Raw genomic sequence first — 20,102 nt, forward strand, 5'->3', positions numbered from 1 at the left:
AGACCCAGCCACCTCATATGTAACATAAATAATATATTACCTATTGAAGACGTAGGTAATGAATAACAGGGAATTGCTTTACAGAACTCTGTTATGCAAAATATTAATGTGATTCTAGTTCTAGTCTTGCGCACATTTGTATATGTTCAAGATAAATGGAAGGTGGAAAGAGAAAAATAGCATCTTTCCAACTGATTAATTCTGATCCATTCTTGTATAGGATACAAGAATAAATTTATTGTTTACAACACGAAAGGGAATCTAAAGGCCTAAGTATCCCTGTGAAAAACTAGATCCCAGAAAGAATATGTAATTAATAGTTATTTTAAAATTTCTTATATGATATTATATTTCTAGGGTGCTACAGGGTTTCCTGGTTCTGCCGGCAGAGTTGGACCTCCAGGCCCTCCTGTAAGTCACTTCAGTAATTCAGATCATTAGTAGTGAAGCCATCACACACACACACACACACACACACACACACACACACACACGATAATACACACAAACACACATATATGTACACATTATATAGAAATATATATATATATATATTGAGTTATTTTTCGTTCTTTTATTTAATCTCTTAATGATTAACCCATGTAAACAACCCTTATCCTAAGAATTCATACATACTGGTATCTTGTAAAAGTAAATTCATCTTTAATCATCTTTAAATGAAAAGCTCATTTAAAAGTCCTTTTTAGCCCCAATGTTTTACCATTATTCCATTTGGGTACTAAATACTAACAGTATGGTGTGCTAATAATCATTTCCTTAAGTTAGGCGGCATCTCTGAAATTTAGTTAAATAAATGATATTCTTTCATTATAAGATTAGGCCAGATAGAATTAAATGTTATATATTTATTAATGGAGCAGAACCTTAAGAAGTTTGAAAAGTCAAGTTAATTTCAGCACACTTTTGGTATTGACTCAAAGGTAATTGTCTGCAAATAATTTAGATTTCATCCTGGGAAATGAATCTGCAGCTGTGTTTGGTTTAATTTTATTTAAATCCAGTGGATGACTGATTATCTAACAGGAAAAATGGACCCGAGAGGCCTTTGCATCAAGCATCAAGTCCTCTAATGTGACTTCCACTTTGCCCCCCCGCCCCCGGGTTTCTTTCTGTCTTATACTAGGGAGCTCCAGGACCTGCAGGGCCCTTAGGGGAACCTGGGAAGGAGGGACCCCCAGGTCTTCGTGGAGACCCTGGCTCTCATGGGCGAGTGGGAGATCGAGGACCAGCAGGTCCCCCTGGTGGCCCAGGAGACAAAGGAGACCCAGGAGAAGATGGGCAACCTGTAAGTTTCTCATCTTTGTTCGAGGCCACCTCGAATAGAGATATTTACAATAGAAATCCATAATATTCACTGCCACAAGGAAGCTGTTTATACATTAACCTGGGTCCTTTCATAAATCCTTATGCCCTATATGTTTTTAATTTACAATTCTCAGCTCTAGAAAAAAAGTGTAAGTATAAAATATAACAGTAATGGATGTGGTGTTCAAAAACCAAAAAGAAAACATTCTTTGTTAAATACCTGAGCTGGATAAAGTAAATTTTTAAAAAGTACATTATTTTAGGGGTACCTTGGTGGCTCAGTCGGTTAAGCATCCAACTCTTGATTTCTGCTCGGGTCATGATCTTACGGTTTGTGAGTTCGAGCCCCGCATAGGGCTCTGTGCTGGCAATGTGGAGCCTGCCTGGGATTCTGTCTCTGTCTCCCCTCCCCCATGTGCTGTGCACTCTCTCTGTCTGTCTCTCTGTGTCTCTCTCTCTCTCAAAAATAAATAAATAAACTTTTTTTTTCAACGTTTATTTATTTTTGGGACAGAGAGAGACAGAGCATGAATGGGGGAGGCACAGAGAGAGAGGGAGACACAGAATCGGAAGCAGGCTCCAGGCTCTGAGCCATCAGCCCAGAGCCTGACGCGGGGCTCGAACTCACGGACCGCGAGATCGTGACCTGGCTGAAGTCGGACGCTTAACCAACTGCGCCACCCAGGCGCCCCAATAAATAAACTTTTAAAAAGTACATTATTTTATTTAATATCTATATGTCTCAACACTAATGTGTTTAGATAGGTCATTATTTATTTTATTTTTTAAATTTTGTTTATCTTTTTAAAAAGAGGAAGAATATTTGCATGAATAGCATCTCTTTTATTCCATTAATATTTACATCACTCTTCATGTTTCTTTGCAACTAATGAGCCATTTTCACCTCGAAACAATGTTAGAGGCTCTGTGTGAAGTATAAATTAGGACTACTCATGTATCATATGGTTTTATGAAACAGAGGATTTTTTTCTTCTACTGAAAAATTTATAAAGCCGTGATCTATTATGAAGTCCCAGAGAATTTCTAATTATAGTTTATCCTCACAATTAGGGTCCGGATGGTCCCCCTGGTCCAGCCGGAACTACTGGGCAAAGAGGAATTGTCGGAATGCCAGGGCAGCGTGGAGAGCGAGGCATGCCCGGCCTGCCAGGCCCAGCGGTGAGTGGTTGTGTTGGTCAATATTTTATCTGATTATATAATTTGTGAAGAGAGAATTTATCGGTGTGAGTGTGTGCTTAGTAGATTTAAAGTCTTTTTTAGACACAAATTCTGACTATCTTAAAAACCTTTGACTTTGAATGTCAAATTCTTTACTTAAGTACCTTACAACAATTTTGAAAAATATATTTACTTAACCCTGGGACTAGAGAAGTAGACAAATAAGGATCTGGATTTTTGATGACTCTAAAGCTTTCTTCAAAGATTAAAAATATCCACGGAGCTAAAGAAGGGGGATAATCTCCTCTGGTGAGTAGGTAGCTGCTTTTTAAATAAACATGCCTGACAAAAACATTCATACTTCACAGTTCAGAGGGTAAGTTTTCATAAATCATCAAAGGGAAGAGTAGTTGAGCTAAAGTAATATTGGAGGTGAAAGTGGGGTGAGCTATAAAGATGACTCTGAAAGTAATCTTCTCTTCCCTGGAGGGTGCTAAGAACTTCATATTCCCTGGGATGTGGATAAAAGTTTGCCTCACTGTTAGCTTTGAAGAAACTAAATTTTACTGCTGAAAGATTACATGCTTGTGGAAAAGAAATAATGTTTTTATATGGAATGTAGACAGGGAGATGTACTGCTGAGACCTTGGAACTGGGGGAATGTGGATAGAGGTCTGAATCCAGCAAACTAGGAGTTAGGGGATATTTTTTTGTTTCAGAAGTAAGCCAAGGAGGGGCGACTGGGTGGCTTAGTTGGTTAAGCTTCTGACTCTTGATTTCGGCTCAGGTCATGATCTCATGGTTGGTGAGATCAAGTCTGTGTTGGGCTCTGAGCTGACAGTATGGAGCCTGCTTGGGATTCTGTCTCTCCCTCTCCCTCTCTCTCTCTCTGCCCACCACCCTACTCATGCACATATGTGCTCTCTTTCTAAAAAAAAAAAAAAAAGACAAAAAGAAAAAAAGTTGTCTGACTTTTGATTATGGCTCAGATCATGATCTCAGGTTGTGAGATCAAGCCCGGAGTCAGGCTCTACGCTGTGCGTGGAGCCTGCTTAAGATTCTCTCTCTCCCTCTCCCTATGCCCCTCTGTAGCTCATTCCCTCTCTCCCTCCCTCAAAAAAAAAAAAAAAAAAAAAAAAAAAAAAAGTGAGCCAAGCCCAGAAGTAAAATCTCCCCATAGTGAGATCAAAGTGCCAGGATACAGAAATAAAGTGAGTAAACAAAGTGGAAGTGAATGTGGATGAGCATGTCTTACCAGCAATGCAGATTCCTTTAGAGCAGCCAGAACTGACTATATAACACATTTGAATCCAAACCACACACCTGAACTGATGGCAAAGGATGCTTTTTAGTCGCTGGGATATGTCAGAATGACTGTGATAATAAGCGAGCATGCCTCTAAGGAGGTACTACAATGACGTGGATGTTGTGGGATAATGGACAATCATTGTGGAGAAGGAGGGACTGAAATGCCATTTGAAAAAAAACACAGCCTTTGTGTGAACTGGCATTTTTACATTTATTCAGAAGCCATTGACATGTTTATACTTTGATTTCAGGGCACACCAGGAAAAGTAGGACCTACTGGTGCACCCGGAGATAAAGGTCCACCTGGACCTGTGGGACCCCCAGGCTCAAATGGCCCCGTAGGGGAACCTGGACCGGAAGTGAGTGCTGCAATGAAAATAACTCTCCTCTCCTTATCTGGGTGTCATGAGACAGTTTTTTGTGTGTTTGTTTGTTTGTTTTAGAAATCATTTTAGAAATTTAGAAATTGATTGCACATGTGATGTGAAGGAAGTTTCTTAGTGTTGTTATTTGATGTCCTTTATTTCCCAGGAAAGTAGACTAAATGATGACAAAAACAGAAGGTAATAAGACTGGTACTTTGCACTGACCCTTCATCTAGTCTAGAGCCAAGTATTTTAGTTGATTTAGGCTGTTGCCAAATTATTTTGAAGGGGAAAGGACATGTTCATTAATCTCTTTCCTTGTTATTTCATTCTATAATGGCATATTTGTCAAAATTGCCAAGTTCTGTGGTGGTAGGATTAATATAACTATTGCAGCTTGCAAAAACAGAGAAGTAAGAGAATTTTATTTAATTATCATTCTAAAGTAACATGATGCATGTCCTGATCCCTAAGTGTCATTTGAGAGGAACTCAATTTTTGAAAGGTGATTTGAGAAGTTACAGGTTGGAATCCCCTCTGTACAGTGCTTTAATGAGTCCATTCCTGGACAGTGTCGCATTGTCTTGAAAAAGTCAATGCCTTTCAGAGCAGTTTTTGGTCAAATGATAAAAACAGAGTTCTGAAAAAAAATAATAAAGAACATATATTTCACCAAGTTATTTAATATCTAAACATAGTTGTTTTATTTTAAAACTCTAAGGGTATTGTTTGGATAAACTTAAGATATGAAAGTAAGGAAAACCATTCACTGGTAATACAGACAAAACATAAAATGGAAAGAATATAATTGTTGCCTATGTATTTCAAAGGATTTGAGGATTCCCCTTGCCCTGTTTTAAAATAAAAAATAGAAATCAAGAATTTAGATTAAGTGCAGGAGGCATGCCAGGAGTGTCTGGAGGGGGTGGGTGGTTCCTGCTGGTAGAGTTCCTCCCTCCATCTGGCACTCCCCCCTCTAGCCCCACTATTGAAGAAGATCATTAAGCCAACCTGAGCATAGATTAAGTATTGTTCCACACAAGACACTGAAGGACCCAAATTTGTAGCAAATTCCATGGTAGTTTTAAAGTTCAGCTGCCATGGTAAATAACTGGGCATTCTTCATGCTTCAATATGGAATATGTGCACAGGGAAGGTAATAACATTACACTTTATAAGCACTGTATTGTAAGTGGAAAATGCAATGTCTTCAATAAAACTGTATTAAAGTTGGCACAAAAAAGTAAGAATGTGTTAATAATTTTACAAGCAATTCCAAGTAATAGAAAAGATGTCAGAAGACTTTCTTTGACTAAAATTTCCATAAGTGCTAATTTATAGTTTATAGAAGAGAAGTGGAAAACATGCTGTAATTTTTCTGGCAATTGGAATTAGGTGGGTTATTTTTTTTTTGCATTATTCAGTTAACTCATTTTTCAAATATGATTCTTTATAGGGTCCAGCTGGTAATGATGGCACTCCGGGACGGGATGGTGCTGTTGGAGAACGTGTAAGGGCATTTTCACTAATTAGAAAATCTGCAGTCATGTATTTTTAAAATTTTTGTAATACTAAAGAGTAAAATCTGCCTTTTCTTTCATAGCTTCGGGGCACCCCTGATTTTTCTGATAGTAGCTACTTTTTTTTAATGTCATAATTTAGATAGATCTTGTAAATGAAATGAGATTTGAATATGCAGCAAAGTGAGATGGCATTTCTTATTAACTATGGGAAAGCAAATTGCTTTCATAGTTGGTGCAACATGAAGGTTCTGGATGAGGATACAGATAAAGTAGTCTAAATTGCAAACTCATTCACAAAAGTATGGAAGCAGAAATAGAGTTGTGTGACATCTAAATTTCTCTACTCATCTCCTAAAGTGAATGCCCCATGAGGAAATAAACCATGTGGCTACCTAAATATTTATATATCTCATGATGTATTTGAAATCCCATGACTGCTGAACTGAAAATATCACCAACTTTATTTGAAGTTCCAATCCCTCCTCTAACGTCTATTATGACACAACGGCTCTTTTCATTCTGAGAGCTCATCATGTAGCAGAATGGGCTCTGCAGTCAGATAGACCTCAAGTAGAATCTTAATTCCTTAAGTTACTGGCAATGAGGTCTTGAACAAATCTTTGGAACGTCAGTTTTCAAATGCTTTAAATATGATCAATACCTATTCCACTGGACATTTGTGCTTTAAATAACATGTTTAGAGTATGGAGCTTTGAGGACTCTTGGAGTAAGCCCCTCCCCTCATCTACCATAAAGCCAGAGAATGCAAATTCTCTTGGCACCTGGGTTTTTCCCTTGGTCAGTATACATTATGCAGTGCAATAATCTTCAAAGATTTTTCTGATGCATTCCCTGGCTTAATTTCGATAGTCTGTGAAACCCTATGCACAATTTAAGTTGTCATCACATTTTATTTTAATTCTAAATTTAAATAGTTGCAAAAGGAGTAATTCCTGGTAAATTCTAAATGTTTATGTGCTTTCAGTATATTTTTTTTCAAAATCTTGTATTTGCCGATTTAGCTTATTCAATGTATTATATGTCCATTCTCTAACCTAATGGCCAAGGTTTATCCTGGTTGCCAAACTAATCAGTCCAATAAGACTTAATTTCTGTCAGCAAAATAGGTCTGACTCCATTTTTCAAGTCAAATAATTATGATATAACATTGTTTATATAATAATAATAATCTCATCTCTGACTTTCTTAAGGAGACAATAAGATTTGGAGCCTTGTCATAGTTGGGTCACCTGGATAAAATAAGCAACATCCTCTTTCTTTCCAAATATCTCTGCTTTATTCTCAAGAGAACTATGAATTCTGGAAAAATCTTTAGTTTTGTGCCCTGAGGTGTTTACTCCTTGGGGGCATTGCATCATAAAAAGATTGCAGACAGATATTAATGTCTGTTTTTTCTTTCATAAAATGGGAGAGGAGTGATTATTAAAGAGGAAGTAGGGAAGGATGCTTTAGATCAGTTTTCTGAGATATCACTTATGGAGATGAAAATCTAGAAAGTGGTTTCCTTAAAATTTTCTCAGCTTTCACACTCTGGAAAGTCTCTGTTTACCCCAAGTTAATGGATACACTTGAAGACTGCTGGTGTAAGAAACACGTAAATTCGGGAGCTGACGCTGCTATGCTCCAGCAATCCTGACTATAGGAGGAGTAGGGTGAGAGTGAGGGGGGGAGGACATCTGAAATTGGGGTTAACAAGTCAATGTAAGTAAAATATTTAAGTAAAGTATAAGTTGAATAAAAAAAATGAGTTTTAAAAGAGGTATATATTTTATTTTCATGAATAGCATGAGCATATAGAATGCCATTATTTTAGAATAAATATCGAAAGAATAATGCCATGGATCTTCTCATCAGGGTGATCGTGGAGACCCTGGGCCTGCAGGTCTGCCAGGCTCTCAGGGTGCCCCTGGAACTCCTGGTCCTGTCGGTGCTCCAGGAGATGCAGGACAAAGAGGAGATCCGGTAAGGAGAGTCAATTTCATACTGACAGTTATAAATATCAGGAGGCCATATTGTGAGCGACAGGTACGCCTGCATACAATCATACACGTGCACTTGATTAAGCACTCTATACAAAGAGTGACAGCCAATTATGATTTAATTTTTTAAATCTTAATGGAAAACATTTGGTTTCTAATAGATATTCAAAAATCCTGATGTTTTGAGTTTCAACATCTAAAAATGTTGTGATGCATAGGAAATGTAGTATGCATGCATTGTGTTAAATTTAAGCAAGTAATATCCTACCATAGTCAACTAACGTGATCTTCATTCAGTGAAGTAAATTAATAAATGGACTAAGTAAGTGTCATTGTATACCTAAGGACATTAGCTTGATTTTAATCAATTAGCCATAAGAGTATACACATAGATATACAATTTACATATTTGTGAATCCTATATCTATATAGTATATGCATATTTTTTTACATACCAATTTTTGTGAAAATTTCTTCTAGGGTTCTCGGGGTCCGATAGGACCACCTGGTCGAACTGGAAAACGTGGTTTACTTGTAAGTTCTCTGTTTTTCTTTAAAAATAAAAGTCATCTCACACAAAATACACTGCCGAAGAAGCACAATTTAAGATTCATCAATGAAAATCAGCGAGTTCTTCAAACTTTGGACAAAAATATTAATTTAATACCCAGGAATTTGTATTTGTTTCTATAATTCAAACATATGTCCTCTGAGTTTCACTGTTAATTCTTTCAGTGATCAATGAAGACTTTTAGAGTCACAGTTTTCTCCCAAAATAATAGGAATAATAGTGCCCTTTTCTCAGAGATTTTCTGAGAATCACATAGAAAATGGGTTTGAAATCTCTTTGTAAACTTGAAATGTGCTAGCCAAATATGTTTTAATTTCAGCTAGACTACCCTGCCCATGTTCTGATCTTTTTGCTATTTGCAGTTGCCTCCAGGTTAATGATTATTATATAAATGTTTTACAATGAATGAATCATGTCTGATGGGCAGTCTAATAGGCCATGTTCCTTTGACACTCATTGTATGAATTAATCTCTATATCGATGAAGAAAAATTATAGACTAAATTCATGATCTGTTATTAACTCATATTTCTCAGCTTTGATTTGAGCCTGACTGGAAATTTCATAGTTACATAGCGTGTCAAGTGAATGATTTTCTAACTAGTTACAAAAACAACGTGATTTATTTTTCATGATTAAATGAATTTTAGCTAATAATTTAAGTAGGTGTTTCTGGTTTAGTTTATTTTCATTTTAAACATTTTAGGGCATTCCCAAAATAAAAGAACCTCTCTAACATGAAAGCATTCAGGCTGATTTTAGTATTTAAATTTGTATTGTTATATAGAATATGTAAAAGTAACTGAGAACTAATTTTATTATAAAAAGATTCACATACTGTTTGACAATTAGGATGTACAAATTTAAAAAAGGGGGGGGGAGAGAGCCAAAAAAATAAGAACAAGAAATATTCAGAGAAAAATTAACCTGAGAGCCAGTCTATTTGATGATATTTTTCATTCTCTGAAGTCAGACTGACAGTTTGAATGGTCTTTAGGAAAACTAAAGAGAGCAGAAGCTGTTGCTATATAGTACATGACCCTATGCTTCTTGGCCATTTACCATGAACCACTGGACCCCTGGAGCTGCTTCTATTTCCTAAGACTTAAAAAACAAACAAACAAACAAAAACAACCAAATAAAAGGGCGGCCCAAGACTGATCAGACTGATCTGTTCATTCCCACCTCTTCTCTAGGCACAGCTTCTCCGCACAGCTCTATGCTGACAGTTCAGAGCCTGGAGCCTGCTTTGGATTCTGTGTCTCCCTCTCTTGCTGCCCCTCCCTGGCTCGCACTCTGTCTCTCTCTCCCTAAAAAATAAAATAAACATTAAAATTTTTTAAAATACATCATTTTAGTGTAATGCAGTATAAACACTGAAAAAACTGAATCATTAGGAAAGCAGTATTATATATCTTATGTTTTTAGCGATCACCTTCATTTTTTGAGAAAAAAGGACAAAAACTTCTAGGTCTAATTCTATAAGTAACTATGTTAGTTCATACAGTAGTCCCTCCTCCCCTATTTTGCTCTGTCGGTTTTCAGTTACCCATAGTTAACTGCAGTCAGGAAGCAATTAATCCTCCTGACATATTATCAGAAGGTCAATAGCAGCCTAACACTACGTCACAAGGCCTACATCATTCACCTGGCTCATCTCATCACATAGGCATTTTATCATCTCACATTATCACAGGAAGAACAGCGAATATAGTACAATAAGATATTTTGAGACAGAAAGACCACATTCATATAACTGGTATTATAGTATATTGTTGTAATTGTTCTATTTTATTATTAGTTATCGTTAATCTCTTAATTCGTGCCTAATTTATAAATTAAATTTTATCATAGGTATGTATGTATAGGAACAAATATAGTATATATAGTGCTCAGGTATCCACTGTGGATCGTAGAACTTATCCCCCATAGATAAGGGGGGACTACTGCAAGATTGTACTAAATACAATTGTAAAAATTAAAATTGTAGTAAATTGTAATCTTAACAAGCAATATCCATTCCATGACCCTATTTCTAGGGACCTCAAGGACCTCGAGGTGACAAAGGTGATCATGGAGACCGAGGTGACCGAGGTCAGAAGGGTCACAGAGGTTTCACTGGTCTTCAAGGTCTTCCTGGACCTCCCGTAAGTTATTCCTTGAAGTATTATTTGCCTGCTATATGAAAATACACAGGTATCTTGACATGAATATTTATTTGTCTATAAAATGGTTGGACTTTTTGTATCTTATTTTCATTTTGAAGCATATCTTGATGAATATTTAATTACCAAGTTGCCCATTATAATTTGCCAATATGTATATATGTCAGGATATATGTTCCCTTACTCCTACAGTTTAGTATTAGTCAACTTATGTATACATCATAGAGACTGAAGACTTTAAGAAATTAGCGTATGCTGCTAAAGTCAATGAGAGCACATTTTTAAAAGCTGAGAATGGCAAAATGTAGGTGTAAATATTTTGGCAACATTTTTTACTTTTTCCTACTTAGGGTCCAAATGGTGAACAAGGCAGTGCTGGAATTCCTGGACCATTTGGCCCTAGAGTAAGTAACGAAACCTAGTAGGTTGCTGATGTAAATAATAATGCTGTTGGTAACAAAATGCCTGGGCTTCAGTATCATTTTCATGGCATTGAAGCAGGAGTCAGGCCCAGGCTGTCTGCAGTTAGAAGCAAATACATGAGACAAACCATTCAGCAATTACCTTTATGTAGAAATTTTCTGAAATATGACATATTACTTCATGGAACCATGAAGTACCTAGTGTGCATATACTCATCTGTTACTTCATTTTCTTACTCTGTGTTCATAGAAATTTCCATTACATTTGTACTCTTTGAGAATATATAATAGGACTTACCATGAAGTAGAAACAGATTTTGAGGCTGGATATGTTTTTTTTTCTTTAAGTAAGTGAGATACTTTCCCAGAAAGTATGAGTTTGCATAAGCCTAATTTGGAAGCAAATCATAAAATGAAACCAATATTTGAAGCTTTTAAAAATTCTACATTAGTGTTAATCCTGCCTCTAATAGGCCTCCAATATGCCTCCAATTAATGTCATAAGACAATTGATACATAATTATTTTAAAAAATCATTGGAAAGAATTTCTGCTATGTCTAAATACAGTGTAAACAAATCATACATAACACTGAGATGTGATGAGATCCTGGGGGATACACACAAATTTAACTTATATCAATCCCTATAACTTCCGTCATTTTCTTAGTCCTACGTTAATTAAGTTTTTAATTAACTTTCCAATATATGAGATTTGATGAAACAGCCTTCTTCCAAAAAAAGTAGATAACCAGTCCATTAAAGTTTTTAACTGAATGCTGGTTAAAACCAAAGCTGAATGCTTTGAGCAGCTTGTATGATGGAGAGTTCATGTATGATGAAACAGGGAACATTAGAGAGCCAGAACTCTATTGACTAGTCATTAGGAATATGCATGAGAAACCTTTGTGACAACTCCATAAGGAAAATAATTCTTTGATTAGATGGTCATTGTAAATGTTTTCTTCATAGAATCTAAAATACAGTCTTTGTTTCTGGCAGGGTCCTCCAGGCCCAGTTGGTCCTTCAGGGAAAGAAGGAAACCCTGGGCCACTGGGGCCTATAGGGCCTCCTGGTGTGCGGGGCAGTGTCGGAGAAGCAGGACCTGAGGTAATCACAGGGGTTTGCATGCAGGTGATGCTATTGGTTCCCATCGCTTAGATTCTATCCAGGGAACATCTGTGCAGCATGGTGGACGAGAGATTTAAGGAACTCTGAAAACAAACCTAAAAGTCACACAAGAGCTTGTCTAAGTAACTCAAATATTTTAATACCGATTATTCAGAGTATGTAAAATTAGAGTCCAAGCTACCAAATGTAACTTGACTTCATGTGACATCAAGGAGAGAAAAGAGCAATTATAATTAAAATTATGAAAATGTTGCTTTGCTTTCAATGGCAATATGCTAAATGTGAGATTTGATAAATATAGTCATTCATGGAAATGTTAGAAAGGGGAAAGTATGAAATTAAAGTTTTTCTCTATTGAAAATGACATTTAGAAAGGATTTAAATTAAAACTTTTTTGAGAAAATTTCCAACAATATGAAGTTGGGAAACAGCAGGAATTCGGGAAACATCCTCATATATCTGCCATGCGCATGTATATGTGTGTGCATGTATGTATACGAGTTTTGCATCCCTCTCTGGTGTTTCTTCCTCTCTGGTCTTATTTACCTTTCCCTCCTTATCCTGTCTCTTCCTTTTACTGGTATTATCATTAAATTAAATATTTATTATTTATTATATGAATGGAATAGCCTTATTTTTTCTATGGTCAAGAGGAATATTTCCTATTTATTTCTCTGTGCATGGAGAACAGCTGCAGATTTGGAATACCTCTGACTTATGTGGCTCTTGTTTGACTTTATTCTGTGGGTCAGCAGTCCTTAATAGAAAAAACAGCAAACAAACAAACAAACAACAAAAAAACCAAAAAACTCTTCCCCTCATTATCAGAAAGGAATGCATAGAATCATGATATGACCTTACTGGGGAAAAAAAAGAAAGAAAGAAAGAAAAAACGGTTTAACGGTCTGCTGAGGATGAAGCAGGGTTGGCACTGAAGGGTGAAGCAACTTGTCCAGAGCCACTTGACGAGTCGCATGGCAAGTTCAGAGCTCCAGCCCTCTGACTGCCAGGACTGTGCTCCCCACAGGAGACATGGATGCCACATCTCTTCCGGTTGTCAGCTGATTCTCTCAAGTCACTGAGCTCTTCCTTGGGAAATTGCAGAAAGGATTGATGGCGAGGATCCACTTCCAAGACCCTGAAACTTTTTGTGCTTATCTCCCTACTATTCCAATAGTTCTTGTTTGGCAAAAAAAAAAAAAAAAGAGAGAGAGAGAGAGAAAGAGAGAGCTGTTTACTTTGTTGATAAAAAGGCTAAGGAGAACTTCCTCCAGTTTTGTTTAGTACAGAGAATTTTGATCTACACACCAATTAATGCACATAAAACGACTTTCTATACTTTCCCCTGTAATTGGAAGATGGGGAGAATTCTTCTCTGAGTGTTTCTTGTGGTATGTCCTTGATAGAGATGTGAGGTCTTAAAGAACTAGCACCCACAACTCTTTTACATCTCCTTTTCCAGCTTGTGTCCATAAATCCTTTTAAAACGTTTTAGTTGTGCTTTGCCCCAAATAGTGTGGAAATGAATATACATATCTATACATTCTTAACACAAAATATATTGTTATCTTTAAGAGCAAATGTTTTGCACTTTGATTTTTATTGATCTCAGATGCTGACTTGCAGATAATGTTGTCTGATAAAAGTTACACATCATTTCTCATCCTTAGGAAGTTAGAGGTTGGCAGGCCAGAGCCATCTAGTTTCATTAAAAGGTCATGAGGTCATAGATTGGTCAGTGCCATCAGACTGCAGTATAGCCGTGTAACTCCCTATGCACCAAGTCCCATCAGTGCCATTGTGTCCAGCTGAAAAACAAAAACAAAAAAAAAACATATTAACTGTATTTCTGATGTTTTTTAAAAATTAGGGTCCTCCTGGTGAGCCTGGTCCACCTGGTCCCCCGGGTCCCCCCGGCCACCTTACCGCTGCTCTTGGGGATATCATGGGTCACTACGATGAGAGCATGCCAGATCCACTTCCAGAGTTTACTGAAGATCAGGCGGCTCCTGATGACAAAAACAAAACTGACCCAGGGGTCCATGCTACCCTGAAGTCACTCAGTAGTCAGATTGAAACTATGCGCAGCCCTGATGGCTCTAAAAAGCATCCAGCCCGGACTTGTGATGATTTAAAGCTTTGCCATTCTGCAAAACAGAGCGGTGAGTACACACGTGCCCATTTGAGCAAAGTCCATTGTTTCCCATTGTGTTCTCGACTGCATCCCAAAATATTTGATTGACTCTCTACTTAGAGACAGACACAAAAGGCAAAATGGCAAACATCACAGAATTTATGCGTTAGTGGTGGGGACAGTCAGTGACATGAAAAATTATAAGATGAGATGATAAGTATTACAAAAGAGGACATATTCTATTGATCCATTTTCATGTAGTTACAGAGATAATTTATAGCATTCTAATTGTATTTCAACTCATTTACTTATTTTATTCATAGTTTTGACAATATGTTATTTTATTACATTCCAATTATAGTTTGCTTTAAAATATTATCCTTATAAATTTCATGAGAACACATCCATTTTGGCAAAGCCACTTAATTATGGTGGATTATCTCTTTTTGGTAGAGGTTTCTCATTTATAAAATGAGGATTATGATATTTCCTTCCCATGTATATGTTGAGCCTTTAGCACATGATTTGGCAAAGTGCCTTAGAACAGTGCTTCCTGTGTAGAAAGGACTCAAATGTGTACCAGTTACTTTTTCCTTAACTGCAGAGTATTTTCTTAACTGAGATACTCTCTCTTAAAAAAGTCCTTAATCAGTGAATTCATATTTTCAAACCCTCTGTTAATTCTTCTAGAGACTCATAATCATGCTTGAAATTCTCTTTATGTGGCAAATTTTTTATTTTGGAAAATAGGCGAGTACTGGATTGATCCTAACCAGGGATCTGCTGAAGATGCAATCAAAGTTTACTGCAACATGGAAACAGGAGAAACATGTATTTCAGCAAACCCATCCAGTGTGCCTCGTAAAACCTGGTGGGCCAGCAAATCTTCTGACCATAAGCCTATTTGGTATGGTCTTGATATGAATAGAGGATCTCAGGTAATTTAATATGCTTACTTAAAATTGTATTCTTTGCTTTTCATTATTTATTGTACTTTATTTAGGATTATGCTATTATTTTTGACCAAATTTATTATTGCATAAACAAATTTTGCTATAAATTATATTAACATAAATTTTGCATGACAAATTTTGCATGGAATGTGGAAAAGTAACTATTTTTAATATTAGTTCCTTTAATGCATGTGACACTGATTGTGGAGTATATCTAAAGGGATCTTGCCAGAGTTGAAAGACAGGGATTATCCTTAGTGTCAGAAGACCTTGGTGACAAGTACCTGCATCTCTTGCTGACATTGTGACCTCAGGAAGTCATTTAACCTTTTGGAGCCTTGTTCTAGCATTTTTAAAAAAGTTTTATTTATTTATTTTGTGAGAGAGACAGAGAATGAACAGGGAGGGGAAGAGAGAGAGAGAGAGAGAGAGAGAGAAAGAATCCCTCCATGCTCACAGCTCAGCACAGGGCTTGATCCTATGAACCATAAGATCATAACCTGAGCCGAAATTAAGACTTGGTTGCTCATCCTACTGAGCCACCAGGTGCCCCAGTTTTGCCATTTTATTTTATTTTATTTTATTTTATTTTATTTTTTTATATGTTTATTTATTTTTGAAAGAGAAAGAGAGAGAGAGAGAGAGAGAGAGTGCACAAGCTGGGGAAGGGAGGAGAGAGAGACAGGGAGACACAGAATCCGGAGCAGGCTCCAGGCTCTGAGCTGTCAGCACAGAGCCCAACTTGGGGCTCAAACTCATAAACTGTGAGATCATGACCTGAGTCGAAGTCAGCCACTTAACTGACTGAGCCACCCAGGTGCCCCCAGTTTTGCAATTTTAAAGTGAAAGTGATAATATATTGCAGTCTCTGTGTATATCTGGTACATGATAAGCTATAAATAAATATTAGATAATCACTGTAATAGTATTTTTAATAATTAAATCACTTTGTAAGCTTTGTAGTATTATTTAAACTTAAGGTGTCTTTGTAATTACACTTGAACCTTGAACAACACAGGGGTTAGGGACAAAAACCAGTCAAAAATCTGTGCAGTCAGAAATCTGCATACAACTTTTGAGTCCCCCAAAACTTAACAACTAATTGCCTACTGTTGACTGGAAGACTTACCAATAACATAAACAGTTGATCAACACATATTTTGTATGTTATATGGATTATATACTCTATTCTCACAATAAAGTAAGCTAGAGAAAAGAAAATGTAACTCAGGAGGAGGAGAAAATACATTCACAGCACTGTACTGTGTATGTTGAAAAAATTCTATGTGTAAGTGGACCCATGCAGTTCAAACCCATATTATTCATGGTCAACTGCATATGAATTTATTAATATTTTTCCTTTATGTTTCTTTCACGGTCCTGTATTTAGATTCTCAACCAGCCTTGCCATTTCCTATTATAATAAGAATATTTCATTCTGGATCTCTTTATGGCAGCCTAACTCTGAAACTTTCTTCTCAACTCTGCTTCTGACCTTTCCTCAGAATTCATGTTACTAGTAAACATAATGAGATATTATAGGTGTGTACAGGATATACTAGAATCTACAATTCTTTAATGGGTAGGAAATTTTAACATTTAAATACACCCAATTGAAATGTAATTTAGTCAATATACTATGTAAAAGGCTTAAATAGGAGCATTGAAAATAGAGCTTAAAAGAGAAGAGGAGCAGAAAAGAAGGTTCTTTATGTTTCAAATTTTTTTGATTATCTGTTTTTGTTAGCTGATAGAAAGCTTGTAATTCATATTTCCTGTAAGTATGTAACAGTGGGTTTAAAGAATTAAGTTCCAATTCTTATTATAATTAGCAATAAGGACAGTGAGTTATTTTTGATACATGATTGAGCTAGTGCTCAGGTATAACTGCTAAAAAGCAATACGCAAGATTTTTTTTTTAACATTTATTTATTTTTGAGATAGAGACAGAGCATGAACGAGGGAGGGTCAGAGAGAGAGCAAGACACAGAATCTGAAACAGGCTCCGGGCTCCGAGCAGTCAGCACAGAGCCCGATGCGGAGCTTGAACTCATGGACAGTGAGATCGTGACCTGAGCCGAAGTCGGATGCTTAACCAACTGAGCCACCCAGGCGCCCCAATACGCAAGATTTTTTTAAACAGAAGCAGATTTCTAAAATACTTATATTTTCTCTAGTGAGTTGTAATTGTCATTCATTTCATTACCTTTTGTTTGGGGTAATAAAGACAGGTTCTCCCTTGTGAGTATTCATAGAAGTTTTAAAATATTTTTATATATAGGTAGAGTATGTTGTTATATGAAAGAATAAAAGTAATACTCTTCGAAATTGATGTCTGAAATCACACATGCACACAGACACGCAGACACACACACACACACACACATACACACACACACACACAGCACTTATTAAAACCTTTCAGTGTTTCCTATAACAAAGACTCTTTGTTTCTCTAGTTTGTTTATGGAGACCATCGGTCACCTAATGCAGCCATTACTCAAATGACCTTCTTGCGCCTTTTATCAAAAGAAGCTTCCCAGAACATTACTTACATCTGTAAAAACAGTGTAGGATACATGGATGATCAAGCCAAAAACCTCAAGAAAGCTGTGGTTCTCAAAGGGTCAAATGACTTGGAAATCAAAGCAGAGGGAAATGTTAGATTCAGATACGTAGTTCTTCAAGATACTTGCTCTGTAAGTACTTTTAATCTACATATTGATCTGGTTGAGTAAAAATGTATTTTGTTAAAAATGCTGCATTGGCAGAAGTGGGGGCAATTTTACCCAGTATATGATTATGCATAATAGCTTCACTTATACTTTTTATAGCTTAGTATAGCTGTAGTGAATAGTATAGTATAGCTTAGTGAAGCTTAGTATAGCTTCACTTATACTCTTTAGCATAAATGTGAATGTGTATTAGTACATGAAGCATGGTAGAAGTTTTAATACGATAATTAACAAAGGACTGGATCCTTGGGATTCAACCCAGCTCTTCTGCAAACTCACTTTGGTTCTCCTGCAAGTCACTTTATTTCAGCTCAGTTACATGCTTAAAATTCCTTGATTCTAAAACAGATAATCAATCTGAGATACTCCTTGTATTTTTCACTGATTTGTATTCTCCCCATTTGTATATATAGATATAAAAAAGGAAAATATTTCATGGTGAATTATTTCATTTGTGAAAACCAAAAAAGGCTTTCACAGTTTATGTTGTTAGTGACCATTTGGGAAGCTGCAAAAGAACAAAAGGCATTTTCTCAATTTAAAGTATGTAATAAATGCCTCCAGCTATGCCAGTACAGCTTGATATTAACAGTGCTCTTAATTTCAAGTAGTGCACTAAAAGAAATTGCTTTCACATTATCAAGTTTGGCTTGGAAGTTTATGCCTAACATCTTTGGAATAATTTGTATATACTATTAACCTGTTGCACCATTTAATTCTAGAAACGAAATGGAAATGTGGGCAAGACCATCTTTGAATATAGAACACAGAATGTGGCACGCTTGCCCATCATAGATCTTGCCCCTGTGGATGTTGGCAGCACAGACCAAGAATTTGGCATCGAAATTGGGCCAGTTTGTTTTGTGTAAAGCAAGCCAAGATACATCGACAATGAGCACCACCCCCGCCATCAATGACCACCACCATTCACAAGAATTTTGACTGTTTGAAGCTGATCCTGAGACTCTTGAAGTAATGGCTGATCCTGCATCAGCATTGTATATATGGTCTTAAGTGCCTGGCCTCCTTATCCTTCAGAATATTTATTTTACTTACAATCCTCAAGTTTTAATTGATTTAAAATATTTTTCAATACAGCAGTTTAGGTTTAAGACGACCAATGACATTGACCACCTTTTAAAAAAGTAAACTGATTGAATAAAATGAATCTCCGTTTTCTTCAATTTATTTCAATGTAATGACAAAGTTGCTTAGTATTTATGAGAAAATTCTTCTTCCTGGCAGGTAGCTTAAAGAGTGGGGTATGTAAAACCACAACACATGTTTGTTTCACTTGACTGTAGTTTGAAAAATACAAAGTAGTGCCCTTTTGTGACCTCTCATTCCCAAATTATCAATTAAAAATGAAATCAGAATGTTTACCCTTGTGATTGAAACCCACATGCATGTCTAGAGATTGTGTAACTACCATAGGGACTCTTCAAAGAGAACTTGAAAAAAACCCCATCAATTTCTCACTGTATTAAATGGAATTTTTAAGTACTATACATTCATTGGAAATTCTGGAAAACAAAGTGATCTGAAATTTTTGTAAAGGGTGGTAAGTTCAGACTTTTTCTCATTCAAATTTAAAGGTACCTTTCCCTCTTGACTCAGTCTATCAATATAGATAGAAGTTACCATGAATATACCATTGAATACATTTGCACTTTCTTGTTTAAGAAGACATTGAATGAAAAATAATTTACATGTACAACTTTATAAACATATGTCCAGGACCCAAAGTCGAGAGTCTTCCACATGTACAATCTCATCATCCTGAAGGCTATAATGAAGAAAAAGATTTAGAAACTCAAGTGGTGGAGCTGACTCTAATCAAATGTGATGATTGGAAGTAGAACATTTGGCCTTTGAACTCTCATAGGAAAAGTGACCCAACATTTCTTAGCATGAGCTACCTCATCTCTAGAAGCTGGGATGGACTTACTATTCTTGTTTATATTTTAGATACTAAAAGGTGCTATGCTTCTGTTATTATTCCAAGACTGGAGATAGGCAGGGCTAAAATGTATTATTATTTTTCCTCTAATGATGGTGCTAAAATTCCTTTTATAAAATTTTTTAAAAATAAAGATGGTTTCACCAATACCATTTGTGAAAAAATAACTGTTAGACTTCCCATTTCTGAAAGAAGGAGCATTGTTCCAGTGCCTTTTCATTGTTCATCTGTCATACTGTATCTGGAATGTTTTGTGATACTTGCATGTTTCTTAGACCAGAACATGTAGGTCCCCTTGTGTCTCAAGGTTTTTTTCCCCCTTAAATGCATTTG

The 20,102-nt window shown here is 36.3% G+C and overlaps 1 protein-coding gene across 1 annotated transcript in view; it reads left to right on the top strand.

Annotated features, from left to right (window-relative positions):
* COL5A2 (collagen type V alpha 2 chain) overlaps positions 1 to 18,902 on the top strand; it is a 152,445-nt gene extending 133,543 nt beyond the window's left edge. The window contains exons 41-54 of the mRNA XM_047084300.1: positions 358 to 411; positions 1,145 to 1,306; positions 2,398 to 2,505; positions 4,065 to 4,172; positions 5,635 to 5,688; positions 7,577 to 7,684; positions 8,182 to 8,235; positions 10,311 to 10,418; positions 10,787 to 10,840; positions 11,859 to 11,966; positions 13,858 to 14,149; positions 14,872 to 15,059; positions 17,534 to 17,773; positions 18,532 to 18,902. Of these exons, the coding sequence (XP_046940256.1) occupies positions 358 to 411; positions 1,145 to 1,306; positions 2,398 to 2,505; positions 4,065 to 4,172; positions 5,635 to 5,688; positions 7,577 to 7,684; positions 8,182 to 8,235; positions 10,311 to 10,418; positions 10,787 to 10,840; positions 11,859 to 11,966; positions 13,858 to 14,149; positions 14,872 to 15,059; positions 17,534 to 17,773; positions 18,532 to 18,678 (1,785 nt within the window). The 3' untranslated portion in view covers positions 18,679 to 18,902. The remainder of the gene's footprint in view (positions 1 to 357; positions 412 to 1,144; positions 1,307 to 2,397; positions 2,506 to 4,064; positions 4,173 to 5,634; positions 5,689 to 7,576; positions 7,685 to 8,181; positions 8,236 to 10,310; positions 10,419 to 10,786; positions 10,841 to 11,858; positions 11,967 to 13,857; positions 14,150 to 14,871; positions 15,060 to 17,533; positions 17,774 to 18,531) is intronic.
* The last annotated feature ends 1,200 nt before the right edge of the window (positions 18,903 to 20,102 follow it).

Source organism: Lynx rufus, unplaced genomic scaffold (assembly GCF_022079265.1).
Source record: "Lynx rufus isolate CCGP_SWC_20201006 ecotype Redwood Valley unplaced genomic scaffold, mLynRuf1.p SCAF_2, whole genome shotgun sequence".
Classification (NCBI taxonomy): domain Eukaryota; kingdom Metazoa; phylum Chordata; class Mammalia; order Carnivora; family Felidae; genus Lynx; species Lynx rufus.